Consider the following 27491-nt stretch of genomic DNA (forward strand, 5'->3'; position numbering starts at 1 on the left):
TCCTGTCTCAGACTCCCAAGTGCTGGGATTACAGTATTACGCCACCATGCCCAGCTATTCTTTATTTCTGAAACAGTCTCACTGAGTTACAAAGAACCTCAGTAAGTAGCTGAGGCTGGCTTCAAACCTGTGATCTTCCTATCTCAGCCTGCCAAGTACTGGGAGTACAAGGATGTACCACCAGGCCTGACTAGTCAAAACAGTTTTTTCTTTTTGGTACTGGGGATTGAACCCAGAGGCATTCTACCTCCAAGCTACATCCTTAGCCTTATTTTATTTCCTATTTGGAAAGAGGGTCTCACTAAGTTGCTGACAGCCTTGTGATCGTCTTGTCTCACCCTCCCAAGTACTGGGATTACAAGTGTGTACCATCACGCCCAAAACAATTTTAAAGAAGCACAGGTTAAAGGCAACTAGTCATCTCTTCTCATGAGTTTCTTTCTTTCTTTTTTTTTTTTTTTTATGGCACTGGGGATTGAACCCAAAGACATTTATCTCTAAACTACACTCCCACACACAGCTCAATTTTTCATTTCTTATTTGGAAACAGGGTCTCACTAAATTGCAGAATGCCTCGCAAATTGCTGAGATTTGTTTCAAACCTGCAATCCTCCTATCTCAAGTACTGGGATTACAAGCACTGCAACAAAAAAAAAGAGAGTGTAATATACCAATTCCAATTTCAATATCATGTAGAGGGAAGGAAAGGGAGTGGGGAAGGAGCTGGGGGAAGCTCACCATGTACTATGTATATGTATGTATGTTCCTACGACTCTGAGTTACATTATGATGTAATACTGCAATGCACCAATAAAATAATATTAAAAAGAAAAGAGAAGAGCCGGGTGTGGTGGCGCACACTTGTAATCCCAGCGTTTGGGAATCTGAGACAAGAGGATCGCGCAGGTTCAAAGCCAGCCTCAGCTACTTAGTGAGGCTCTCAGCAACGTAGTGAGACCCTGTTTCCAAATAAAATAGAAAATTGGTCTGGGAGTATAGCCAGGAGGTAGAAAGACCTCGGGTCCATTCCTAGTACCACCAAAAAAAAAAAAGATAGTGTAATATAGTCAGGTGTGGTGGCACACATCTAAAATTCTAGTTATTTGGGGAGCTGAGACAGGAGGATTGCAGGTTTGAGACCAGTTTTAGCAACTTAGTGTGACTTTCAGCAACCTAGCAAGACTCTGTTTCAAAACAAACAAAATAGTCTGGGTGTGTAGCTCAGAGGTAGAGTTCAATCCCCAGTACCACACACACACAAAGGTAGTATAATACTAGGGCATGGTAATACACACTTGTAATACATACTTCCCATTATTTGGGAAGCTGAAACTTGAGGATTGTAGGTTAGAGGACAAGCCTCAGCAACTAGGAAGACCCTGTTTCAAAATAAAAAGGACTAGGGGCATAGTCAAAGGTAGGACATATCTGGGTTTAATCCCCAGTATCAAGAAAAAAGAAAAAAAGTAATACTGGTAAAAGGCTGAAACAAACCAAAATAATAACAACAACAACAACAACAATAATAATAACAAAAAAACAGAGTATATTTAGATACATGGACAGAGAAATAAAAAAATTGAAATGGAATGGAATTAACACTGAAGGCCAGTGGATAAAACAAGTATTCAATAAAGTTGTTATAATTATTTACCTATGTGAAAATGTTAAAAACAACAACAGTATCTCTATGCCTTATCATACACTAGTACCAAGTTTAACTCAAAGATCTAAATAAGCAAGGTAACTTAAAGAACATGCTGATAGGCAGGGCATGCTTATGCATGCCTGCAATCCCAATCACTCTGGTGGGCTGAGGCAGAAAGACCCCGAGTTTGAGTTCACAGCATGGTGGCACATGCCTGTAAGCCCAGTACTTGGAGGCTGAGAGCGAGAATCGGAGGTTCAAGGACCGTTTAGGAACGGTCTTATTGGGCTGCTGAGGCTCAAGGACAGCCTCGGCAACCTAGTAAGACCGCCTCAAAGTAAAATAAATAAATGAATAAAAGGGGCAGGGTACAGCTCAGAGACAGAATGCCCCTGGATTCAATCTCCAGTACCACAAAAAGAAAAAGAAAAAGGGCTGCAGTTGGAGCTCACTGGTTAATCATACCATTGGGGCTCAATCCTCGGAGGGGGTTGGGGATTCACAAAAAATATATAAAATGTTTGAAACCAGCTTCAGCTACTTAGTGAGGCTCTCAACAGCTTAATGAGACCCTGTTTCCAAGTTAAAAAAATAAAATAGGTCTGAGGGTATAGCTCAGAAGTCAAATGCCTGTGGGTTCAATCATCAGTACTGCAAAACAAAAACAAAAACAAAAAAACCCAAGGTTAAGGGTGAAGCTCAGAGGTAGAATTCTTCTACATTCAATCCCCAGCAACACACAAATACACACACACACACACACACACACACACACACACACACACACACACACAGAAAAAATAATGATAATAATAAATAAAACAAGCTAGGCATAGTGGCGCACACTTGTAATCCCACTACTTGGGAGGCTGAGACAAGAGAATCACAGGTTTGTGGCCAGCCTCAGCTACTTAGTGAGGACCTCCACAACTTTATCAAAACCCTGTTTCAAAATTAAGAATAAAAATTAGGAGCCAGGCGTGGTGGTGCAGGCTTGTAATCCCAGCATTCAGGAGGCTGAGATTGGAGGATCTCAGTTCATGGACAGCCTCAGCTACTTCCTGCGGCCCCTGGCAACTCAATGAGACCGTTTCAAAATAAAGAATAAAAACTAGGACTGGGGTGTAGCATAGAGGTAGAATGTTCCTGGGTTCTATCCCCAGAACTTAAAAAAAAAAAAAATTAAAAATCCTGACAACCAAGAAAATGATACAGTATCACCCTACATATGGAATTGAATCAAATCAATATAGCATATAATCTCTTGAGTTTTAAAAGCAGTAATTAAATGATTTTCTATATTTAAATGATTTTCTATATTCCTATATTGTGTTTTTTTGTTTGTTTGTTTTTTTGCAGGCCTGGGGATGGAACCCAGGGGCATTGGACCTCCAAGCTACACCCCCTGCCCTATTTTTTTTTTTATTCTTTATTTTGAAACAGGGTCTTACTGAGTTGCAGAGGGCCTCACTAAGTAGCTGAGGCTGTCCACGAACTGTGATCCCCCAGTCTCAGCCGCCCAAATGCTGGGATTACAAGCGTGCGCCACCACGCCCGGCTCCTATATTGTGTTTTGATAAACCCAACTATCTCTTGCTTACTGTTAACATTAACCAAACATAAAATATTTTAAAAATTGAACTTTTATAAACATTTTGGCTTTCCCATATTTTGATACCTGCGCTGATTCAGACTTGTATTAAATACAAAAATTTATTAACAAATTTCAGAAATAGCATATTTATAGAGGGTTTCAAAGAGAGCAACTGTGTGTGAAAATATAAATATATAAAATGAAGCAACTTACACATATAACATGTTTGTATCCAAGTCTATGCACACAACATCTTGTGGTGGGTCATGAAGATCAAAATACCTTGAGTCAACTCCAACTATAAATGGTACAGGTGCACTGAGCACTGCAGCCAGTGAGAGAGGACAAAGGGGAATATATGGGCATTGCCACTGAAATGGAAAGATCATCTGGGGAAAAAGTTTTAAACAATTAGCCAAATTTCAAATTTGCAATGAAAATTACATACAAACTAATATTATTAAAAGGGACTACTGAAAAGCAGTGAAACTTTGTAATTTTTAGCTTAACTTCATTCCAAAATGAGATGACTATATACTATTATTAAGCAATACTATAAACAAGTGTGATTAAAGTGTTCAAGCATGACAATGATCACAGCACAATAAATAATGCTAGCAGCTCTGTACATGCTAATCTTTTAATACCTATTTAAAACCCACATTCCTCCTGGGTTTTTTTAAGGTTTTTTGGGGGGGGTATTGAGGATTGAATCCAGGGGCATTCTACCTCCAAGCTATGCCCTCACCCCGATTTTTTATATCTTATTTGAAAACAGGGCCTCACTAGGTTGTTGCGAGCCTTGCTAAATTGCCAAGGCTGGTTACAAACCTGTGATCCTCCTGACTGGGATTACAAGTGTGTGCTACCATGCTTGCCTCACATTCCCATTTTTATGGAAAGAGCCACAAAATAAAACTGTCAACAAAATCATAAAACAATTTTATGCTTTTGTTTGTTTGTTTTGCAGTATTGGGGATTGAACCCTGGGACATTCTTCCTCCGAGCTATTCCCTCAGTCCTATTTTATTTTTTATCTTTTGAAACAGTCTCACTAAGTTTTGGAGGGCCTCATTAAGTGGCTGAGGCTGGCTGCAAACCTATGATCATACTGTTTTAGCCTTCCAAGTGTTGGGATTACAAGCATGCACCACCATGCTCAGCTTAGTTTTTATTTTGAAACAGGTTTTCACTAAGTTGCTGATAGGACTCATTAAATTGCTGAGGCTGTCCTCGAACCTGGGATCCTCTTGTCTCTGCCTCCCAAGTACTGGGATTACAAGCATGCGCCACCACACCTGGCTAAATTTATGCTTTTGAATGCTTATGTATTTATGTCATCCACCTATTTTATATCAAAATAATCTCTGACAAAATCTAACTAAAACCACCAAGGATTAAAGAAAAATTAATGAGGGGTTGGAGGCTATAACTCAGTGGTAGAATGTATGAGGCCCTGATCCCAAGCACACTAAAAAAATATTCTTTTAATGTTTGAAAACTAATGATTCTCCTGGAAATGGTACAGTCATTTGATGATCTCAACAACAACAAAAAATTCCTAGCTATTTAAATAAACACTTAAAATAATCCAACTTCAATGCAGCTTAACATCTTTAAAATACAGTAAATATAAAACATTCTCCAAGAATCTTTATCAGGGCACAGCATGGTGGCACTAGACTATAATTCCAGTACTTGGGAAGCTGAGATAGTGGATTCTAGGTTCAAAGTTAGTCTCAGAAATTTAGCAAGACTCTCAGCAACTTAGGGAGACCCCGTTTCCAAATAAATAAAATAAAGCTGGGGGTGTGTGACTAGAGATAGAATGTTCTGGGTTCAATCCCATCACCACAAAAACAAAGGATATTTATCAGTCTTCTGTTACAAAACTCCACCTTAATTGTATTAGATGCCCTTTAAAAACAAGAATGAAAAGAATTTTCTGGGGATTATAGATTATAGGAGATAGAGACATGAAGATAGAAAGTTTTAGTCCAGCCTTAGCAACTCAGCAAGACCCTGTTTCTAAAATAAAAATTAAAATAGAGGTGGGGATGTAGTTCAGTAGTAAAATGACTCTAGGTTCAGTCCTCAATACTATCAAAAAAAGAAAAAAGGAAAGACAAGTTTCTCTTAGGAAAAAAAAAAAATTTTTTTTTTAATGAGAAGTCACCCCCCCCCCCAGTACTAGGAATCAAACCCAGGGGCATTCTACTTCCAAGCTACATCCCCAATCCTCTTTTATATATTTTTTAATTTTATTTATTTATTCTTTTTTTTTTGAGGTACTAGGGATGGAACCCAGAGGAATTTTACCTCTGAGCTACACCCCCAGCCCTATTTTTTATTCTTTATTTTGAGACAGGGTCTCACTGAGTTGTAAAGGGCCTTAGTAGCTGAGGCTGTCTTCAACCCCGGTCCTCCTGCCTCAGCCTCCCAAATGATGGGTTTATAAGCATGTGCCACCATGCCTGGCTCTATTTCTTATTTTTTATTTTGAAACAGGCTCTCACTAAGTCACAGAGGGCCTAAGTAGCTGAGGCTGGTGGTGAAACCCTGATCCACCTGATCCCAGTCTCCATGTGTACTGGGATTATAAGTGTATGCCACCACACCCAGCTCTGAAAACTTTTAAATAATCAGCAAATATTAAAAATTTAATCGCTGATGATAAACTTTTTTTTCTACTAAAAAAATTCTTGCCATCTGTGTGTGGGGGTGGCGGAGGTACTGTGGATTGAGCCAAGGGGCATGCTATCTTTGAGCTATACCCTGAGCCCTATTTTTATTTTGAAACAGGGCCTAGCTAGGTTACTGAGAGTATCCCTACTTACTGAGGCTGTCCTCAAACCTACGATATTCCTGTCTCAGCCTTTCAAGTACTGAGATTATACCATGCCTTGCTCAGTCCTTGCTATCTTTAAGATCAGATTAAATTTTCACCCTTATCCATTATCACCTACCCCAAAGAAATACCTATGACACTTATTACCTTTGCCAGCTATTACACATAGTCAGGATTGGGATCTTTGTCTTCAATCATTATTTACTTAACAAATACTCTGAGCACTTAAATAGTGTTAAACCCTGTTCTAAATGATAAATCATAGGAGATGTACTAATTTGCAATCCCACCAAGAGTGTATAAGAGTTCCTATTTCCCCACATCTTCACCAACATTTATTGATGTTTGTATTCCTGATGACTGCCATTCTTATTGGGGTTAGATGAGATCTCAAAGTGTAACTTTGCTTTGCATCTCCCTGATTACTAATGATGTCAAACAATTTTCATATCTTTATTGGCCATTTTTATTTGTTTTGTGACATACTTCACATTTTTCATTGCAAACCAAGTATATTTACATTAAACATTTACTGACCTGTTATTTCCTTCCTTCTTTTTTTGTGGTACTGAGGGTGGAATCCAGGAGCCTTTTACTTCTGAGCTATAACCCCAAGCCTATTTTATTTTTTTATTTGGAAACAGGGTTTGATTAAGTTGCTGAGAGTCTCACTACATTGCTGAGGTTGACAACAATCCTCCTGTCTCAAGCCTCCCAAGTATTGGAATTACAAGTGTACACCACCACACCCAGCTGAGTTGGTAATTTTCAATACTGTATTCGCTGAATAAGATTTCTCTTTATAGCCGGGCGTGGTGGTCCAGGTTTGTAATCCCAGCATTCCGGAGGCTGAGACCGAAGGATCATGGTTCGTGGACAGCCTCAACTACTTAGTGAGGCCCTCCACAACTCAGTGAAACCCAGTTCCAAAATAAAGAATAAAAATTAGGGCAGGGGGTGTAGCTCAAAGGTCAAAATGCCCCTGGGTTCCACCCTCAGATCCGCAAAAAAAAATTTCTCTGGATAGTACAAATTCTCTAGTCAGTCATTTTGTTCTAAAAAGAAAATTCTATACTTACAGCTACAACAGCTTCAGCTACCCCGGTCAAAACAGCTGGCCTAAGAGAATGCAGCAGAATCTTATTCTCAAGTAAAACCAAGAGCAGCAATGTCGCACAATTCTCTGGCCCCAGATTCATCAACAAGGTGCTGAAGTTGGCTCCACTAAAAAGAAATAGATGAGATGTCTGTGAACTACTTGCTAAGACATATTAAAATTTTGCTTATAATGTTATTTTTTGCTGGGCTGGGTGGCACAAGCTTGTAATCGCAGTATTTGAGAGGCTGAGACAGGAGGATCTGAGTTCACGGCCAGCCTTAGCTACTTAGTGAGGCCCTCCACAACTTAGTGAGACCCTGTTTCAAAATAAAGAATAAAAAAATCGGGCTGGGTGTGTAGCTTGGAGGTAGAATGCCCCTGGGTTCCATCCCCATTACCACAGTATGTATGTATGTATGTATGTATGTATGTATGTATGTATGTATTCTTGCCAGGCATAGTGGTGCACAACTGTAATCCCAATACTTGGGAGGCTGAGAAGAAGGATCAAAAGTTCAAGGCCAGCCTCCTCAGCAACTCAATGAGGCCATCAGCAACTTAGTAAGACCTTGTTTCAAAATAAAAAATAAGAGCGAGGCCTGGTGGCACAGGCTTGTAATCCCAGCATTTGGGAGGTTAAGACAGGAGGATGTCAGTTCGTGGACAGCCTGAGCCACTTAGTGAGGCCCTTTGCAATTCAGTGAAACCTTGTTTCAAAATAAAGAATAAAAAATAGGGCTGGGGGTGTAGCTTAGAGGTAGAATGCCCATGGGTTCCACCCCCAGTACCACAAATAAATAAGTAAATAAATGTCTCATTTGGTGATCTAAAAGAAGAGGGGGCACTACCTTGGCAAGTTCATACAGGAGCTGGCAACTACAGGGACCTGTAGCTCTCATGGACCAACTCCACCAAAGAAGCTAAATCTTGTTGGGCCAGTGATTGCACAGAACCAACACCCAAACCAATTGCATTCTTCTCCCCACACCTGAACACCACAAGATAGAGACAGAGACTCACCAGACTACCCAGCACCTCCACCACCACCCCCCCGCAAAAAAAACTGGGCATGGTATCTGGGAAGCTGAGATAGGAGTATTTTGAAGTTTGAGGACAGCCTCAGCAACTTGGTAAGACCTTCAGCAACCTAGTAAGACCTCGTTTCAAAAAATCTTGGGGTGTAGATCAGAGGTAGAATGTGTCTGGATTCAATCCTGAATACTTAAATTAGTAAAATAAAATAAGGCTGGGGGTGTAGGTGAGAGGTAGAATGCCCCTTGAGTTCCAGTACCACAAAAAGAAAAATAACCTTAAATATTAATAGATTGATAATTTAAAGTCTTGACTCAGCAATGAAAATAAAAGTAGCAAATTATTTTTTCTAGTACTGGGGAATGAACCTCCAGGGGCATTCTATCTCCAAGTAACACCCTCAGCCCTATTTTTTATTCTTTATTTTGAATAAAGGGGTCTCAGTAAGTTACCAAGGGCCTCACTAAGTAGCTGAGGCTGGCCGTGAGCCTGTGATCCTCCTCTCTCAGCCTCCCAAATACTGGGATTACAAGTATGTGTTACCATGCCCAGCTAAAAAGCAGCAAATTTAATGAGATAGTGTTATGGGACGATTTAAACTTATCCTTTAGTAGCAAAGGGGCAATTTATCAGGAAAGTTTTTCCTGAAGCACAGCTGTTTGAGTTGATATCAAAAGAATAGAGGTAGAGGCAAGATGGAGAGCTGGGGGGTGGGGGGTGAGTCAACATATGCAAAGGCCCTGGGGCAAATAAAAAAAAAAAAGAAAGCATCACAATCAAAGAATTACATAGTAGGCTTGAGGTTGAAAATAACACAAGATTAAATGTGAAATAAAATGACACAATTACATTAGCATTGTCAAAAGGCCACACTGGCTGGAGGTCGGACAAAGAACTGAAGACTAGAGTAAAAGGATCAATTAAGCTGGGCGTGGTGGTGCACACTTTTAATCCCAGTACTTGGGAGGCTCAGACAGGAAGATGGCAAGTTCATGGCCAGCCTCAGCTATTTAATGAGGCCCTTAGCAACTTAGGGAGACCCTATTACAAACTAAAAAATAAAAAAGGGCTAGAGGTATAGCTCAGAGGTAAAATATTCCTGGGTTCAATTCCCAAGTACTACAAAAAAATTTTAAAAGTGTAGAAAAGATCAATGAGGAGGTTAATAATAAAGTAGTCCAGGTAAGTAATCATGTTGAACTTGTGATGCATATAAAGATGCAAACAGATACAGGATGTAGGAGGTTAAAAAAAATCAGTCCACTTTGAACATTCATTAATGAACTATATACAGGAAAGAGAAATTAGAGAAAAAAGATGTACTTCCTTTATCTAATCTTTTAACATCATCATCGTCATCATCATCATCATCATCATCATTATTATTGCTTTTTGATGCTGAAGATTTTTAATTTTGAAACAGGGTCACATTAAATTGCTGAAGGTCTCACTAAATTACTGAAGCTAGCCTGGAACTGCAGTCTTCCTATCTCAGCCTCGCAAGTACTGGTATGATAGGTGTGCAACGCCACACTCAGCTAAGCATTACCAGTTTTAGAACAGTCCCACCATCTACCCAGGAATCAAATATATAAACATTAAGGCTATTCTTACCTAGTTTGTAAAATAACACCTTTGTTATCCTAACCACTAAATATTTTAAAGCATTCTGTTCCATGTGAATAAATGCATCATTTTAAATGCCATTAATTGGGCTGGGAGCATAGCTCAGTGGTAGCTATGGGTTGGATCCTTAGCACCAACGTACGTACATACATACATACATACGTACATACATACATACATACATACATACGTACATACATACATACCTACCTTAGTGGTAAAGGTGTAGAAACTGGCTGTGACAATATTAGTGCATCGTGGACTGACAGCTTTAAAAAAAAAAAATTTTTTTTGAGGATAGACAGTTTGAAAAGCATTGTTATAGGCTGAGTTCCCCCTTTGACCATAGTCCATACTTCATTTCACATTTAGTACTTAGTAGTCACTCTGATATTAAGAACATGATCATAAAATAAAAATTAGCTACATAAAAGCCATGAATAGACCAATGACGTTATGAAACAAAATTTATAACTATTGCAATTCTACACACCTGTGATCCAAAAACCAGTAAGAATGAATGTTTAATAAAGCTATTAATTAAAGAAAATTCAGCCAGACATGGTGGCGCACCCTTGTAATCCCAGCATTTGGGAGGCTGAGACAGGAGGATTGCAGTTTGAGAACGGCCTCAGCTATTTAGTGAGGCCCTTTGCAAGTCAGTGAGACCTTGTTTCAAAATAAAGACTAAAAAATAGGGCTGGGGATGTAGCTCAAAGGTAGAAAGCCCCTGGGTTACATCCCCAATACCACAAAAAAATGGAAGGAAGGAATGAATGAATGAATGAATGAATGAATGAATGAATTTGCCAGGCATGGTGGTGCACCCTTGTAATCCCAGCATGCAGGAGGCAAGACTGGAGGATCATGGTTCACAGACAGCCTCAGCTATTTAGCGAGGCCCTTCGCAACTCAGTGAAACCCTGTTTCAAAAAATAAAAAGAATAAAAAAATTGGAGGTAGAATGCCCCTGGGTTCCATCCCTAGTACACACACACACACACACACACACACACACACACACACACACACACAAAAATCATTAATTCTATGAGTGCATATTACTTAACCTCATACTCAAAGGGTCATGGAATCCATTCTACTATGACTCAATATATACAGAGTTCTTCTAGAATATACTTCTTTATAATTACCTGTACAAGGATTCTTGGTCTTTGTGGTGAAGGAAAAGGGATGTTTTGCATAAAATGTGAAATGTGCCTAGAAAAAAATTAGAAATAAAGATAATTAACTTTTCTAAAATTCTTCATAGATTTTAACAAATCTTAAGTATCTCTACATATAATCTCAGATATGATAGGCTACTTTATTTAAAGTTTATACCAAGGAAATATATTTTGGTGCTGGTTGTGGTAGCATATGCCTGTAAACTCAACTACTCTGAGGCTGAGGAAGGTGAATCCCAAGTTTGAAGCCAAGATGCACATCTCAAGCTGGGCGTGGTGGCGCACGCTTGTAATCCCAGCATTCGGGAAGCTGAGACTGGAGGATCGCAGTTTGCAGACAGCCTCAGCTACTTAGTGAAACTCTGCAACTTGGTGAGACGCTGTTTCAAAAAATAAAAAATAAAAAATAGGGCAGGGGATGTAGCTCGGAGGTCATATGCCTCTGGGTTCCATCCCCAGACACCCCCCCAAAAATAAAAGATGCACAACTCAGTGACACCCTTTCTCAAAATGAAAAATAAAAAGGGCCAGGAGTGGCGCATGCTTGTAATCCCCACACTTGGGAGGCAGAGACAGGAGGATCGCGCTGGTTTGAAGTCAGCCTTGCTGGCTTAAGAGACCCTCTTTCCAAAATAAAAATAAAAAAAAAAAATAAAGTATAAAATAGGTCTGGGAGTGTAGCCCGAAGGTAGAAGGGTTTCCAGGAACCCCAGTACCACCAAAAAAAAAAAAAAAAGGGATGGCCATGATGATACAAGCCTCTAATCCTAGTACTTAGGAGGCTGAGACAAGAGCATTGCAGATTCGAGGCCAACCTCAACAATTTAGCAAGACTCTCAGCAATTGAACAAGACCCAGTTTCAAAGTAAAAAATAAAATGGGCATGATGGCACACACTTATAATTCCAATACTTGGGAAGCAGAGACAGGAGTATCACAGGTTCAAAAACAGCCTCAGCAAGTAGTGAGACTCTCATTAACTTAAGGAAATGCTGTTTCAAAATAAATAAAATAGGGGTATAGCTCAGAGGTAGAATGTCCCTTGGGTTCAATTCCCAGTACCACAAAAAAAATTAAAACAGGGCTGGGACAGAACTTGAAGGGAGAACGCCCCTGGATTCAACCCCCAGGATCAAAAAAAATTATAATAAAATAAAATTTAAAAGGCCAGAGTATAGCTCAGTGGTAGAGTGACCCTGGGTTCAATCCCTAGCACAGCAAAAAATATAACAAAATTAATTCTCATAAGGCTGAGGATAAAATTCAATGGTAAAGCAGTTGGCTAGTGTGTGCAAGGCCCTGGATTCAATCTCCCAGCACTTAAAAACCAAAGGCCAGGTGTGGTGGCACACACCTGTAATCCCAGTACTTGAGGCACTGAGACAAGGAACATCGTGGTTTCAAAGCCAGCCTCAGTGACTTAGCAAGATCCTGTTTCAAAGTAAAAAATAAAATAGGACTGGTGGGTAGCCCAGAGTTAGAATACCCCTGGGCTCAATTCCCAGTACCCTCCCCTTCCCCCAACACACACACACTAGCTAGCTTATATAGCCCTGGTTATTATTGCCAGTAAGTGAAGCAACTATTAATTAACAGTAATACAGAATTTAATTCCAGGCTTATTACTATAAATTTGAACAAACTACCTATCCAGTCTATTTCTCTGCCCAGAAATAATGTTTTTTCAGTTTCTCCAAAGTTTGGAGCTCTCAGGAGCCACTAAAATATATTACCTAAAAAAATTGATCCTATAAACTGATTTCATAAAGTATTCATAGAATCTTAATTCTTCAAAACATTACTTTATCACTAACATTAAATTTTACTTCGAAAAATGTTTAATGTTAGCGGGGCATGGAGGTACACACTTGTAATCCAAGTACTTGGGAGGCTGAGACAGGATAAAAAATTAAAGACCAGTCTCAGCAACATAAAAAGACTTTCAGTAACATAGAGAGATCCTGTTTCAAAATAAAAAATTTAGCTGGGCATGGTGGTGTATACCTGTAATCCCAGTACCTGAGACAGGATAATTGCTGGTTCACAGAGAGACAGCCTCAGTTACTACTTAGTGAGGCCCTTTGTAACTCAGTGAGACCCTGTTTCAAAATAAAGAATTAAAAAAATAGGGCTGGGGTTGTAGCTCAGAGGTAGAATGCCCCTGGGTTCCATCCCCAGTATTGAAAAAAAAAAAAAAAAGAGAGAGGATTATAGTTCAAAAGACAAACATGGAGAATTCTGTCTGATGCTTCAGACAAAACATATATCTATATCTATATTTTTTGGTGGTACTGTGGCTAGAACCCAGGGGCATTCTACCTCTGAGCTATTTCCCCCAGCCCTATTTTTATTTTGAAATAGGGTCTGTCTCACTAGATTAATGACAGTCTCACCAATTCCTGAGGCTGTCCTCAAACCTGTGATTCTTCTGTTTCAGCTTCCCAAGTACTGGGATTACACATGTGTACCACCACACCTGGCTCAAAACTTTATATTTAACATCAATTAAATTATCCCTACTGATTTCTAATACAGTTTAAAGATACTTATACATGGAACATGAATTAGCCACTTATATAGAGGATGTATGAGTATGTTTTGGTTATTACAGAACGAGGAGGGAAAACATATACAATGAGTTACTTCCTCAGCTGAACTCTCACAGGATTCATATTTGGCCATCCTTACCACTGCTATTCAATTTTAAGTTCATAGTCAATTATTCAGATTACGAAGGGAGTAAGCAAAGAGTAGGATAAAGCCAGGCATGGTGGCACATGCCTGTAATTCCAGTATGTGAGAGGCTGAGACAGGAGGCTCACAGATTCAAGGTCAGCCTCAGCAATTTAGCAAGACCCTGTTTCCAAATAAAAATGAAAAAGGGATGAGGGGGTAGCTTGGATGTTGAATGCCCTAGTTTCAATCCCCAATACAAAAAAAAATGATAGAATGACTGTGACTCTCCTTCCCTTTCAACTTTGCTGCTAGAAGTTAAACAATAAGACATGTTTAGATAAATCCAGTTTTCCACCAGACATAACCCTAATCATTATACATACTTTTCAATGGGAAGAGGATGCGGTCCAGATACAGAAAGTTTGTAGATAAACATAAGAAATTTTCTAAAAGCCTCAAAAAAAGGCCAGTGTGAGAGTAAACAAATGCATTTGTTTGAATTGATGGATTTAGAGATCACTTTTCTCTCCACAGGTGTCAACAAGCCCAGCTGCATAAGCTGTTTCTCTGTTAGAAGTTCCCGAGAATAAGGTTCATAAAACTGGATGGCAGCTCCATATACCTACAGAGTAACAGAATTGTTATAAAATTTGAGTTTGTTTTTAGAAATTAATTTGTTTTCTATTTTTAAGCAAAAAATATTAGCAGGGAGTACACACCGAACAGGTAATACAAAGAAAATCTCACCCAAAATTCTATTAAAAAAAAAAAAAAACACTGGCACATTATAATTGAACACATTTTTATAAAAATCCCTCTAGATTTTTCAACTATAATTATTCATTCAAGCAGATTATCTTATATGAATGGTAACCTCTTTTAACTTGTTTTCATTTCTACCATACAGTGAATTTTTTTTTACCTAAAACTTACTCTACAGAATGTACTCTTAATGATCTCACTGAACTCATACTTGTTTGTATGCAATTTTTTTATTGTGGTAAAATATACATAAAATGTATCCCTTTAATTTTTTTTTTTTTTTTTTTTTTTTTTTTGGTGGTACTAGGGGTTGAACCCAGGGGCATTCTACCTCTGAGCTACATACCCCAGATCAATTTTATTTTTTGTTTTAAAATGGAGTCTCACTAGGTTGCTGAGAGTCTCACTATTTGCTGATTAGCTGTCCTCAAACCTGCAATCCTTTTGGTCTCAACTTCTCAACCACTGGGATTACAGGGTTGTGCCACCACATCTGACTCCTTTTTTCATTTTTAAGTATAAAATTCAATGGTGTTAAGCTTCACAATGTTGTGTAACCATTACCATTATCCACTTTCAGAACTTTATCACCCCAAAGAGTAGCTCTATACCCTTTGAACAATAACTTCCCATTCCTTAACCCCCAGTCCAAGTCCCAACAACCTCTCTTCTACCTTGTTTCTACAAATTTGCCTATACTAATGGTACCTTCTGTAAGTGGAAACATAGAGCATTTGTGCCTTTTATGTCTTTTTTAACTTGGCATGAAGTTTACAAAGTACATCCATATTGTAGCATATATTTGAATTTCCCTTCTTTTTATTTATTATTTTGTGGTACTGGGGATGGAATCCAGGGGCTTTTCTACCTCCAGGCTATACTCCCAGACCTATTTTATACTTTATTTGGAAACAGGGTCTAAGTTGCTGGGAGCCTCACTAAGTAGCTGAGGCTGGCTTTGAACCTGTGTAATCCTCCTGTCTTAGCATCCCAAACGCTGGGGTTACAAGCCTGCACCACCATGCCCAGCAAATTTCCCTTCTTTTTAAAGGTGAATAATATTTCATTGCATATACTTACCACATTGTTTATCCATTCATCCAGTGATGGAAATCTGGGTTGTTTCTACCTTATGGCTATCATGAATAACGCTACTATGAATACTAGCTTATCAAATCTTTCTGCATCCCTGCTTTCTTTTTTACTTTGTGGAGATTGAACTGAAAGGCATTCTACCTCCAAGCTTTACTCCCAATGCTATTTTTTTATTTTGAAACAGGGTCTCACTAAGTTGCGAAGGGCCTAAATTGCTGAAGCTGGCTTTGAATTTGTGATCCTCATGTACAAAATTTTAAATTTTGTTGAAATCCAATTTAACTTTTTTTCTCTGTGTGTGTGTGTGTGTGTGTGTGTGTGTGTGTGTGTAGTACAGAGGACTGAACCCAGAAGCATTCTATCTCTGTGCTATAACCCAGTCTGTTTTTTTTTTTTTTTTAAATAGGGTCTCTCTAGGTTGATGAGAATCTCACTACTTGGTAAGGCCATCCCTGCACCTGCGTTCCTCCTATTTCAGTCTCCCAAACACTGAGATTACAAGTGTGTGCCACCACACCTGGCACTATCTTTTCTCTTGTTAATTGTGCTTTTGGTGTCATAACAGAAATCTTTAGCAAATCCAATGTCTTTAAGATTTTTCCTATGCTTTCTTCTAAGAATTGTATACTTTTAAGTTCTTAAGTTGAAGTCTTTGATACATTTTTAAGTGTCTGTGTGTGTGCTGTTGTCCTTGTTTATTTACTTAAGATGCTGGGGACTGAACCTAGGGTCTTGCACATGCCAGGCAAGCACTCTTACCACTGAGCTACATTTCTAGCCCTGAGGTGTTTTTTGTTTTTTGTTTTGTTTTGTTTTTTGTGTGTGGTACTGGGGATAGAACCCAGGAGCATTCTAACTCCAAACTATACCCTCAGCCCTATTGTAGTAGTAGTAGTAGTAGTAGTAGTATTCTGTAGTACTGGGGATCAAACCTACCTCTGAGCTAAATCCCAGCTCTAGGTTTTATTCTTTTTTTTTTTTTTTTTCAGTACTGGGGATGGGACCCAGGGATATTGTACCTCCAAGCTATACTCTCAGCCCTATTATTTAGTCTTTTCATTTTTGAAACGGTCTGAGTTGTGAAGAGCCTCACTAAGTAGCTGAGGCTGGCTTCAAACCTGTGCAACCCTCCTGTCTCAGCCTCCCAAGCGCTGGGATTACAAGCGTGCACCACTACACCCAGCTTATTTTTATTTTGAAACAGGGTCTTACTAGGATGACGAGTCTCACTACATGCTGAGGCTATTCTTGAATCTGTAATCCTCCTGTCTCAGCCTTCCAAGTACTACAATTACAAGCATATATCACAACACCTGGCCTATTTCCATTTATAATCAAGATCCCAATGACTTTCTAATTGAAAAACTTTCAGTGCTTAATTTCTCTTGATCTCTTTATGATACAAGACACAGATGATGCTCCTCTATCTTGAAATTTTTTACTCCTTTGATCTATCTGACAATACAAATTTCTTTGTTCTCTACTTTTCTCTTTTACTGGATTCAATTTGTTAAATATCAGTAAAATACTAGCATTCTCCAAAGTTTCAACTTCACACTTTTCTTTTACTTGGAAAATTTCATTCTCTCAAGGTTTTAACTATAATCATTTTATTAAGAAAACACTAATTTTTATCTCCAGTTCTGTCTGACCTCTTTGCTGAAGCCCAAATTTCTATTTCCAAATAATCTATTTTTTTTTTTATTTTTTTTTGGTGGTACTGGGGGTGGAACTCAGAGGGTTTCTACCTCCAGGCTATACTCCCAGACCTATTTTATTTGGAAACAGAGTCTCAATAAGTTGCTGAGAGCCTCACTAAGTAGCTGAGGCTGGCTTTGAACCTGTGCGATCCTCCTGTCTCAGCCTCCCAAGTGCGGGTATTACAAGTGTACACCATCATGCCCGGCTTATTTCCAAATAATTTAATAATATCTCTACTTGGATGTCCAATAGACATCATAAAGCATCATTTTCACTGGGCTTGGTGGTACATACCTGTAATCCCAGAACATGGAAGGCTAACACAGGTTCAAGGTCAGCAATGTAGCAAGACTCTCGGCAACCTAGCAAGACTGTTTAAAAAAAGAAAAGGAAAAAAAAAAAAAAAAGAGCTGGGGGTGTAGCTCAGAGATAGAATGCCCCTGGGTTTAATTCCCTATACCACAAAAAATAAAGCATTCTTTTTAAAAGTGAAATCATTACATACACACTTCTTCAAATGTCCCCAATCTCATTTAGTGAGATGAAGAGAGTTAGTTACCTAGTCCCCAAATGAGAAACTTTCAACTTTACTTTCACTCAGCACATCTCAAAGTAACCACTGTAGTAATCCTAACTGGTCTCAGTGAGAAGAGGAAGTATTTGAAGAACACACTGAAGATAGCATGATGGTTAACAATTTGTTCTATCAAAGCTCCCCATGACTGGTAAATGTTACAGTGCATGTCAATAGCGTGATGTTCTACACTTCTGATAATACCAGTTGGTCCTATTCAATAATACAGAAAGATGTACAGTCCAGGCACATGCCCTAGTTCATTATTTTGTGCCTTAGAACATTTTGTTAGTGATTTGGTACTTCCTCCTGATCTGTCTAGTCTTCAAAATAAGGTGTTACTTCCTTGTGAAGCTTTTCTTTTCTTTCTTTCTGTTGTTGTGTTGTGGGGGTACTGGGGGTCAAACCCAGGGTCATTCTAACTCCAAGTTACAACCCCAGCCCTACTTTTTATTCTTTATTTTGAATTAGGGTCTCACTAAGTTGCCGAGGGCCCCACTAAATTGCTGAGGCTGACTGTTAACCTATGATCCTACTGTCTCAGCTTTCAAAGTAATAGGATTACAAGCGTGCGCTACCACACCCAGCCTTGTAAAGCATTTCTATCATCATACTCATCTTCTCCTCATCATCAATCTTTCTGTTTGTATTTTTATAAATTTTAACAGCTGTCATTATATATGTATCATATTATCCCTTGCCTTTATAGATACAATATTACCAGATACACTTATTTCAAAGTAATCACAAAGCTTTTAACAAGCATTATGACAAAGCATGAGTGTAAATTTCACACACATTAACACTTACATGCTAAAATCTACTTACCAATTAATAAGTCCAGCAAACCACCCAATACTCACATCTCAATAAGGCTTTATTGTTCTCTACTGGTCAAAGTAAACTGGTTAACTCTAAAGTACTTGAAGATTTTTTTAATTTTCGCAGCCAGCCTCAGTACTTGGTGAGGCCCTTTGCAACTTAGTGAGATCCCGTTTCAATTAAAAAATAAAAGAAATAGGGCTGGGAGTATAACTCAGAAGTAGACTGCCCCAGGGTTCAATCTCCAGAACTGATAAAAAGTGTGCTTTTTGTTTTTAATGTTCCATGGTTTTACCATGATGTGAAAAGAGGTGAGTTTATTTATGTATGGGATTTTCTGCTGAGGATTCAGAGTACCCCCTTAATTTAAAGACTTAACTTTCCATCAACCTTGGAAAAGCAGTAGCTCCTAGAATGTTGTCTTTTTCTTTTCTAGTTTTTCCTTTTGAAACATTAATATTTACTGGACCTTCAGAGTCTATCTCTTACAGTTTTTTGTTTTTGTCTTTGCAGTACCAGAGATTGAACCCAGGGGTAGTCTACCTCCAAGCTACACCTCCAGCCCTCTCTTTTATTCTTTATTTTGAAATAGGGTATCACTAAGTTGCAGAGGACCTCACTCAGTACCTAGGGCTAGCCATAAACCTGCAATCCTCCTGTCTCAGCCTCTTAAATTCTGGGATTAAAAGTGTGTACTACCATACTCAGGTCCTTTTTATGGTGGTGTGTGTGTGTGTGTGTGTGTGTGTGTGTGTGTGTGTGTGTGTGTGTTTCCAGGGAAAAACATCCCTGAACCCAGGGATGTTCTACCTCCAAGCTATACCACCACTCCTTTTTTACTTTTTTTGTTTCAATAAGTTACTGAGAGTCTCACTGTATTGCTGAGGCTGTCCTCCAACCTGTTATTATCCTCCTATGTTAGCCTCCCAAGTATTGGGATTACAAGCAAGCAACATAACACCCAGCTTATATTTTACCTTTTTCTGTGCCATATTTTTTAAATCTATCTTCTACTTCATTAATCTCCCTTCAGCTATATCTTATCTATTGTTTAAACTACTGACTGAATTTTACTTTTTTTAATGGTACAGGAATTGAACCAAGGAACATTTTATCTCTGAACTATACCCCCAGCCCTATTTTATTTTTGCTTTGAAACAGGGTCTTCTAGGTTGATAAGCATCTCACTACTTGCTGACACTGTCCTCAAAACTGCAATCCTCACGTCTGAGTCTCCCAATTACTGGGATTACAGGTGTGCAACTTTTTTTTTTTTTTTTTCATACTGAGGATTGAACCTAAGGGCATTCTATCTGAGTTACACCCCAGCACAGCCCTATTTTATTTTGAAACAGGGTATTGCTAGGTTGATGAGAGTCTCACTACTTGGTGAGGTTGTTCTTGAACCTGAAATTCTCCTGTCTCGACCTCCCAAATAGGAGGCATGATTGTGCCACCATTTTTTCCCCCCTGTACTGGGGATGAAACCCAGAGGCATTCTACCTCCAAGCTATATCCTCAATCCTGAAACAGAGTCTCACTGAGTTGCAAAGGGCCTCACTAAATAGCTGAGGCTGTCTGAGAACCTGCAATCCTCCTGTCTCAGCCTCTCAAAATGCTGGGATTATAAGTGTGCATCACCACACCCAGCTAAGGACCATGTTTCTAACTTCTAGACATTTGACTCTTTGTCCAATCTGTCTATTTTCTAAAATATCTTGTTCTTTTTATTTTGATCCCTTCTACTGGGTCTTGAAATCCCTTCAATTATATGTTCAACTTATAATTTTTTTCATACTGGGAATGGGACCCAGGGGCATTCTACCTCTCAACTACACCTCCAACCTTTTTTATTTTGAAACAGAATTTTACTAAATTGGGAGACTGACCTCAAACCTGTAATCCTGGGATTATCGATGTGTGCCACCATACCTGGCTAATAACAACTTTTATACTGTTGTTCTATCATTTCAATGTCACGAGGGTCTCATGTACTCTACACTGTGTCATGCTGATTCTTCCTACATTACCAATGTCTTCTATCACTATAATCTCCTTTTGAAACCTGGATTGTGGGAGTATCTCTCCAGAAAGACTTTATATTTTTTTGTAGAACCTCCAAGTGAATCAACATATTGATGACAAATTTTCATGATGACTACTCACCCTGGGCATTATAAATTAAATGTGTTTTGTCCAAATAATACTAATTATTCAAAACAACTTTTTTTTTCAGTACTGAGGTTGGAACCCAGGGGCATTCTCCTCTGAACTATGCCCCCGCCCTGTTTTTAATTCTTTATTTTTAAACAGGTTCTAAATTGCAGAGTGCTTCACTAAGTAACTGAGGCTGCCATAAACCTGCAATCCTCCTGTCTCAGCCTCCCAAGTACTGAAAACAACACTTACATTAACCACTTTATATATAAACAACATGGACAAAATAGTTTTAATCAATCAGGAAAAAATGTACCTTTTCAGCTGAAGAACCTGTCAGAACAAAAGTTGAAAAAACTGGAAGTGGATATTTGGTTTGAGGATCCCAACATTCAATAGTGGCTCCCATAGGAAGGCAGAAAAGAGGTACAGATTCTGAGAGTGGAAAGGATTCATAGTCATCTTCTGGATACCTAAAAATTAAACCTTTCAGAAAAAGGAGACAATAATAAATTTTCTTTTAAGTTACTTTGCTATAAATTATATATGATACATATTAATATAATATTTTAATACCAAATTTCATGGTAGTATTTGTGTGAAATTTTAAAATCAATTTTTCTCTTGCTATAACAAAAATTAAAAACTACCTTTTATATAATATCCATGAACTTATAATTAACTATAATATGCAAATGTATTAAATACACTAATCAAGTCTCCTACTCAACCAATCTTGAGCACCAATCTTAATGTATTTATCCTACATATGCCAATATTTATAGGAAATGGTAAGAAAAATTTACTATTTCAGTTAGTCTTTGGGACAATATTCAGGAAAGGGACAAGTGCTATGAAATAATGCCAAGGCAACAGAAGTTATCACAGCCCATACACTTATGTTGAAAGAACAATATAAAAGGCATGCAACATGAAAATTAAACAAAACAAAAACTCCTAAGACTGAGTACAGAGTATGTGAGACCCAGATGGTAGAAGTAGGGAGCACTCAGAAAACCATAACAAAGCTTCTTCGGGACAAAGTAGCTGCATGGCATCATTTTAAAAGCCTCTAATAAGCCAGGCATGGTGGCACACACTTGTAATCCCAGCATTCAGGAGGCTGAGACCGGAGGATTGCGGTTCGTGGACAGCCTCAGCTAGTTAGTGAGGCCCTCCGCAACTCAGTGAAACCCTGTTTCAAAATAAAGAATAAAAAACAGGGCAGGGGGTGTAGCTCGAAGGTCAAATGCCCCTGGGTTCCATCTCCAGACCCACAAAAAAAAAAAAAAAAAAGCCTCTAATAGGGACAACATACAGACAACTTCTAAATTAAAATTTGAAAACCAATAGAACAATAGCAGGATTTGAGTTTAAATTCAGTCTCCAAAACTCTGTATTCGAAAATAAATGTCTCATATCGAATGCCTATATACTTTATCAAAGCTTTCTTCAAGTTTTTTGTTTTGCTTTCTTTTGTTTTAAAGTGATACCTACTCCCTATCCAAAAAAGAGAAAACATTTTAGGGAAACAATACAACCCACGCACTATAGCATTAGCAGTATCATATTTTTAAAAGTTAACCACTTCTTTTTTTATTTTTATATGATAAATTTAATGGTTTGATTCATTAATTTGAATGCTTTCATGAGGACAATTGAGAGTTTTTAGATATAAAATTGCTGACTTCCCTAAAGTAAAACGTCACTTCAAAAACTGCATAATCAAAAGTAATTGCTTCTTTTCACAAAGAAGTATTCCAGTATCTCTTCTATTTACAACTGGAGCATACCTGTATTTTCAGTTTTTATCCCACCACACCAGTGGGATGAAGAAGTCACACTTATATCTTTACAGCCCTTGACACTTTACTGTGCAGTAAGAATGTGGCGATAGATTTCTCAAAAACTTCGTGGCAGAAAAGTTTCTCAGGCCCTTCTCTCCTCCATATAGCTGATTCTTTGCAACAAGGGAGAAAGGAAGCAAGTCCACCTTTCATGGCAAGTAACATGTGGTTTCAAATCAGACACACAAAGATAAGAGAAGGAAATATAAGAAGTAAAGATGCAGTTTGACACCCTTCTGATTGTCAAAATATAAAATGTCAGAGAGTAAGCAGTTTTCTATTAAACTGTTAATTCTATTAGTGTATACCAAAAGCCTGAATGTTTTCCTACATATGCTTGCTTTGGATAAAGTTCAAATTTTATTAGCAGCACTGGATGGGTGGGGGAAACAGTGCATACATCTTGTAGCATACAATGCATTTAAGAAAATTTATGCCTTCACATGCTAAAAACATAGGTAATTCAATTTTATGATTTGATCAATTCCACAAACTATATAAGGAAATACACTTTGTCTCTAATAGCCAAATGTTAATGGGTACCAATAATGCGGTGATAGAAACAAATCTGTAATTTACTTACCAGCTTTATATGCTATTGCATTTGAAGCAGGAACAGACTTCTTATAACACAAAAACACACTGGAACCCCACTGTAAAATAAAAATTAGGTTTTAAGAGACAAAAAGGATCACACTTATAATCCCAGCATTTGGGAGGCTAAGACAGGAGGACTGTGGTTCAAGGACAGCCTCAGCTACTTAGTGAGGCCCTCTGCAACTCAGTGAGACCCTGTTTCAAAATAAAAAATAAAAAATAGAGCTGGAAGTGTAGCTAGGAGGCAGAATGCCCCGGATTCCATCTCCAGTACCATAAAAATTAAAAAAAAAAATAAAAATAATAAAAGAAATTCATTTTCTTTAATGTCATCTAAAGATTTTAGCTGTTTATTCTGAAGAATCTACTTAAAACCTATGTTTGAAGAACTCAAGAAACTTATCACTAAGAAAATAAATAACCCAATCAAAAAAGGGGCAAGTGAACTAAATAGACACTTCACAAAAGAAAATCAAATGGCCAGTAAATGCATTTAAAAAAATGATCAACATCATTAGCAATCAGAGAGATGCAAATCAAAACTACCCTGAGATTTCACCTAATGCCAACTAGAATGGCATCATTCAAAACAAACCACAACAAAAGCTGGTGAAGATGTAAAGAAGTGGGAACTCTAAAACACTGTTTGGTGGGATTGTAAATTAGTGCAACCAATTTGGAAAACAGTATTGAGGATCCTCAGAAGAATGGGAATGAACCTACCATATGATCCAGCAACACTACTTCTGGGTATCTACCCAAAAGAATGGAAACCAAACTACCAAACTAATGCATGTATATCTATGTTCATAGTCGTATAATTCACCATTGCCAAACTATGGAACCAGCCAAGATGTTCATCAACAGATGAATGGATTACAAAACTGTGGGATATGTACACAATGGAATTTTACTCAGCCATAAACAAGAACAAAATTGTTATTTACAGGGAAATGAATGGAACTGGAGAACATTATACTGAGTGATATTAGTCAGTCACAAAAAATAAGAAATCGGATGCTCTCCCTAATATGCAGAAGCTAGGGAGAAATGGGTAAAGGAGGAACTCTAGACAAAAAAGAGATACTATAGATGAGCAAATAAGGCAACCTAACTGAGGGGGATGGGAAGGGGGAAGAGGGAAATCCCTTATATATATGATGTACATTAACAAACATCAAAGTCAATCACTAAGCCAAACATGAGAAGGAAGGAAAGGGGAGGGAATGGGGTGAGAGTTGGGTAAGGGGTAATTGGGTGATGTGTGCATGTGTGCCTCTACCATCTTGTACCCCATAAAGATGTATGACTTCAATGCACCAAGAAAAAAAATTTTTTAAAGATTTTAAAAAAAAAACCTATGTTCAAAAGCCAGGCATGTGGTTTACGTGTGTAATCCCAGTATTTGGGAGGCTGAGACAGAAGGATCACAGATTCAAGGCCAGTCTCAGCTACTTAGTCCCTCCACAATCTAGTGAGACCTTTTATCAAAATAAAGAAAAAATATTAGGATTTTATTCAATACCAAAAATATAAAAAATAAGAAATAGGGTTTCAAAATAAAAAATAAAAAAATGGGAGTGTAGCTTGGAGGTAGAATATCCCTGGGTTCACTCCCTAGTACCACAAAAAATAAAAATAAAATAAAACAAAACAACCTATATTTGAGCCCAGCACAGTGATGCACGTTTATAATCCCAGTACTTGGGAGGCTGACTGGAGGATTCCAGATTCAGTAACAGCCTCAGCAAGTAGTGACACTCTCATCAATCTAGCAAGACCTTATTCAAAATAAAAATATAAATAAGACTGGGGATGTAGCGCAGAGGTAGAATATCCCTGGGTTCAATCCCCAGTAATGTAAGTACGTATGTACGTATGTACGTACGTGTGTGTGTATGTGTGTGTGTGTGTGTGTGTGTGTCTACATGCAAGCACGCAGTAACAGGGATTGAACTCAGAGGTGTTCTACCTTCAAGCTATAACCCCAGCCCAGGTTTATTTTTTATTTAGTAACAGGTTCTCAGTAAGTTGCTGAGGCTGTCCTCAAATCCTCCTGTCTCAGTCTGTACCAAGTCCTGGGATTACAAGCATGCACCACCATGCCTGGCTTGAACAGAAAATATTTTGTGAAATAAAACGGTAAAGCACTGATGAGAACACTAAAAAAAAAGAAAGAATAAAAAATTAGTGAAGTTTCAAAAAGATCCAAAGAATTCTGCAATCAACCAAAGGTGACTACTGCTTCAAAGAAACAACATGCTAGGCACAGTGGCACACACCTGCAATCCCAGTACTAGGGAGGCTGAGAAAGGGGCATTGCAAGTTCATGGCTAGCCTCAGCAACTGAGCAAGCTCCATCAGTAACTTAGTGAGAACCTGTTTCAAAATAAAAAATAAAAGCCAGGTGTGGTAGTGTACACTTGTAACCCCAGCATTTGGGAGGCTGAGACAGGGAGATCGAGGTTCACAGACAGCCTCAGTTACTACTTAGTGAGGCCCCTGGCAACTCAGTGAGACCCTGTTTCAAAATAAAGAATAAAAAAATAAGGCTGAGGTGTAGCTCAGAGGTAGAATGGCCCTGGGTTCCATCCCCAGTACCACAATAAATAAATAAATAAATAAATAAATAAATAAATAAATAAATAAGCCAGGCATGGTAACACATATTTCTAATCCCAGTATTAGGGAGGCTGAGACAGGAGGATCACAGATTTGTGGCCAGCCTCAGCTACTTAGTAAGGCCCTCCACAACTTAGTAAGACCCTGTTTCAAAGTAAAGAATAAAAAAATAGGGCTGAAGGTATAGCTCAGAGGTAGATTCAAGGAGTTCCATCCCCAATAACACAAAAAAAGTAAAATAAAAAGTAAAAAAGGGTTGGAAATGCAGTTCAGAGGTAGAATACCTCTATTTACCCTTTAGTAATGAGAGAGAGAGAGAGAGAGAGGGAGAGGGAGAGGGAGAGGGAGAGGGAGAGGGAGAGGGAGAGGGAGAGGGAGAGGGAGAGGGAGAGGGAGAGAGATCACAAAGTAGAGTAAGCATTAAAACTCAAACCAGGTCAGGCGTGGTGGCTCACGCTTGTAATCACCGCACTTGGGAGGCTGAGACAGGAGGATCGCACAGGTTAGAAGCCAGCCTCAGTTACTTAGTGAGGATCTCAGCAACTTAGTGAGACCCTGTTTCCAAATAAAATATAAAAATAGGTCTGAGAGTATAACCTGGAGGTAGAAAGCCTCTGGGTTCTGCCCCCAGTACCACCAAAAGAAAGAAAAAAAAAAAAAGACCTCAAACCAGGGAACTGGGCATGGTGGCATATGCTTGTAACCCCAGCATTCAGAAGGCTGAGACCGGAGAATCTCGGTCTGTGGACAACCTCAGTCTTATAAAACTATAAATCAAATGTATATGTCCAGCCAGGCATGATAGCGTTTGCTTGTAATCCCCGCACTTGGGAGGCTGAAACAGGAGGATCGTGCAGGTTCGAAGCCAGCCTCAGCTACTTAGTGAGGCTCTCAGCAACTTAGTGAGACCCTGTTTCTAATAAAATATAAAATAGGTCTGGGAGTATAGCCCGGAGGTAGAAAGCCTCTGGGTTCCACCCCCAGTACCACCAAAAAAAAAAAAAAAGAAAAAGAAAATGTATATGTCCAACTTTCTTATTTATTAGACTCCTTTTAAAAATTAAATATGCAAAACAATATTTAAAATAAATAAATGGGAGCCAGTTGTGGTGGTGCACACTTCTAATCCTAGCATTTGGGGGGCTGAGACAAGAGGATCTCAGTTCAAGGACAGCCTCAGCTACTTAGTGAGACTCAGTTTCAAAATAAAGAATAAAAAATAGGGCTGGGGGTTTAACTCAGAGGTAGAATGTCCCTGGGTTCCATTCCCTGTACAGCAAAAAAATAAAAATAAAATAAAAAATTAAATTAAATTAAATTTAAAAATGTAGGCTGAACTCCCACTCACTCTCTCTGCAAGTGTTTTTGTAGATACCACCAAAACCCAAAAACTAACAAGAACCTCTATGTTTATGTGACATATACAACATTAGGATTTACAAAAAATAAATAAGCAAAACATCCCTGAATTAAAGTATACTTTTTCTGGAATTTCACACTGAACTTCTTCTAGATTATTAGATAAAATCTTAAGAATTATTATGAATTAAGCCAGTCATGCTGACACAGCCTTCTAGTACTTAGAAGGCTGAGACAGGAGGATT

The 27491-nt window shown here is 38.4% G+C and overlaps 1 protein-coding gene across 11 annotated transcripts in view; it reads right to left on the minus strand.

Annotated features, from left to right (window-relative positions):
- DENND4C (DENN domain containing 4C) overlaps positions 1–27491 on the minus strand; it is a gene marked incomplete at both ends in the record, with an annotated part of 121895 nt that overhangs the window by 89698 nt on the left and 4706 nt on the right. For 8 of the 11 annotated variants that reach the window (XM_080709187.1, XM_080709184.1, XM_080709183.1 and 5 more), the window contains 7 exons: positions 3456–3631; positions 7170–7314; positions 10058–10116; positions 11002–11068; positions 14094–14332; positions 21138–21307; positions 23252–23321. The exons of 2 other annotated variants lie outside the window; for them this stretch is intronic. In XM_080709187.1, coding sequence (XP_080565313.1) covers positions 3456–3631; positions 7170–7314; positions 10058–10116; positions 11002–11068; positions 14094–14332; positions 21138–21307; positions 23252–23321 — 926 coding nt within the window. The remainder of the gene's footprint in view (positions 1–3455; positions 3632–7169; positions 7315–10057; positions 10117–11001; positions 11069–14093; positions 14333–21137; positions 21308–23251; positions 23322–27491) is intronic. One more of the 11 variants, XM_080709186.1, reaches the window with a different exon arrangement.

The sequence above is a fragment of the Muscardinus avellanarius genome, assembly GCF_963383645.1.
Source record: "Muscardinus avellanarius genome assembly, chromosome: 13".
Classification (NCBI taxonomy): domain Eukaryota; kingdom Metazoa; phylum Chordata; class Mammalia; order Rodentia; family Gliridae; genus Muscardinus; species Muscardinus avellanarius.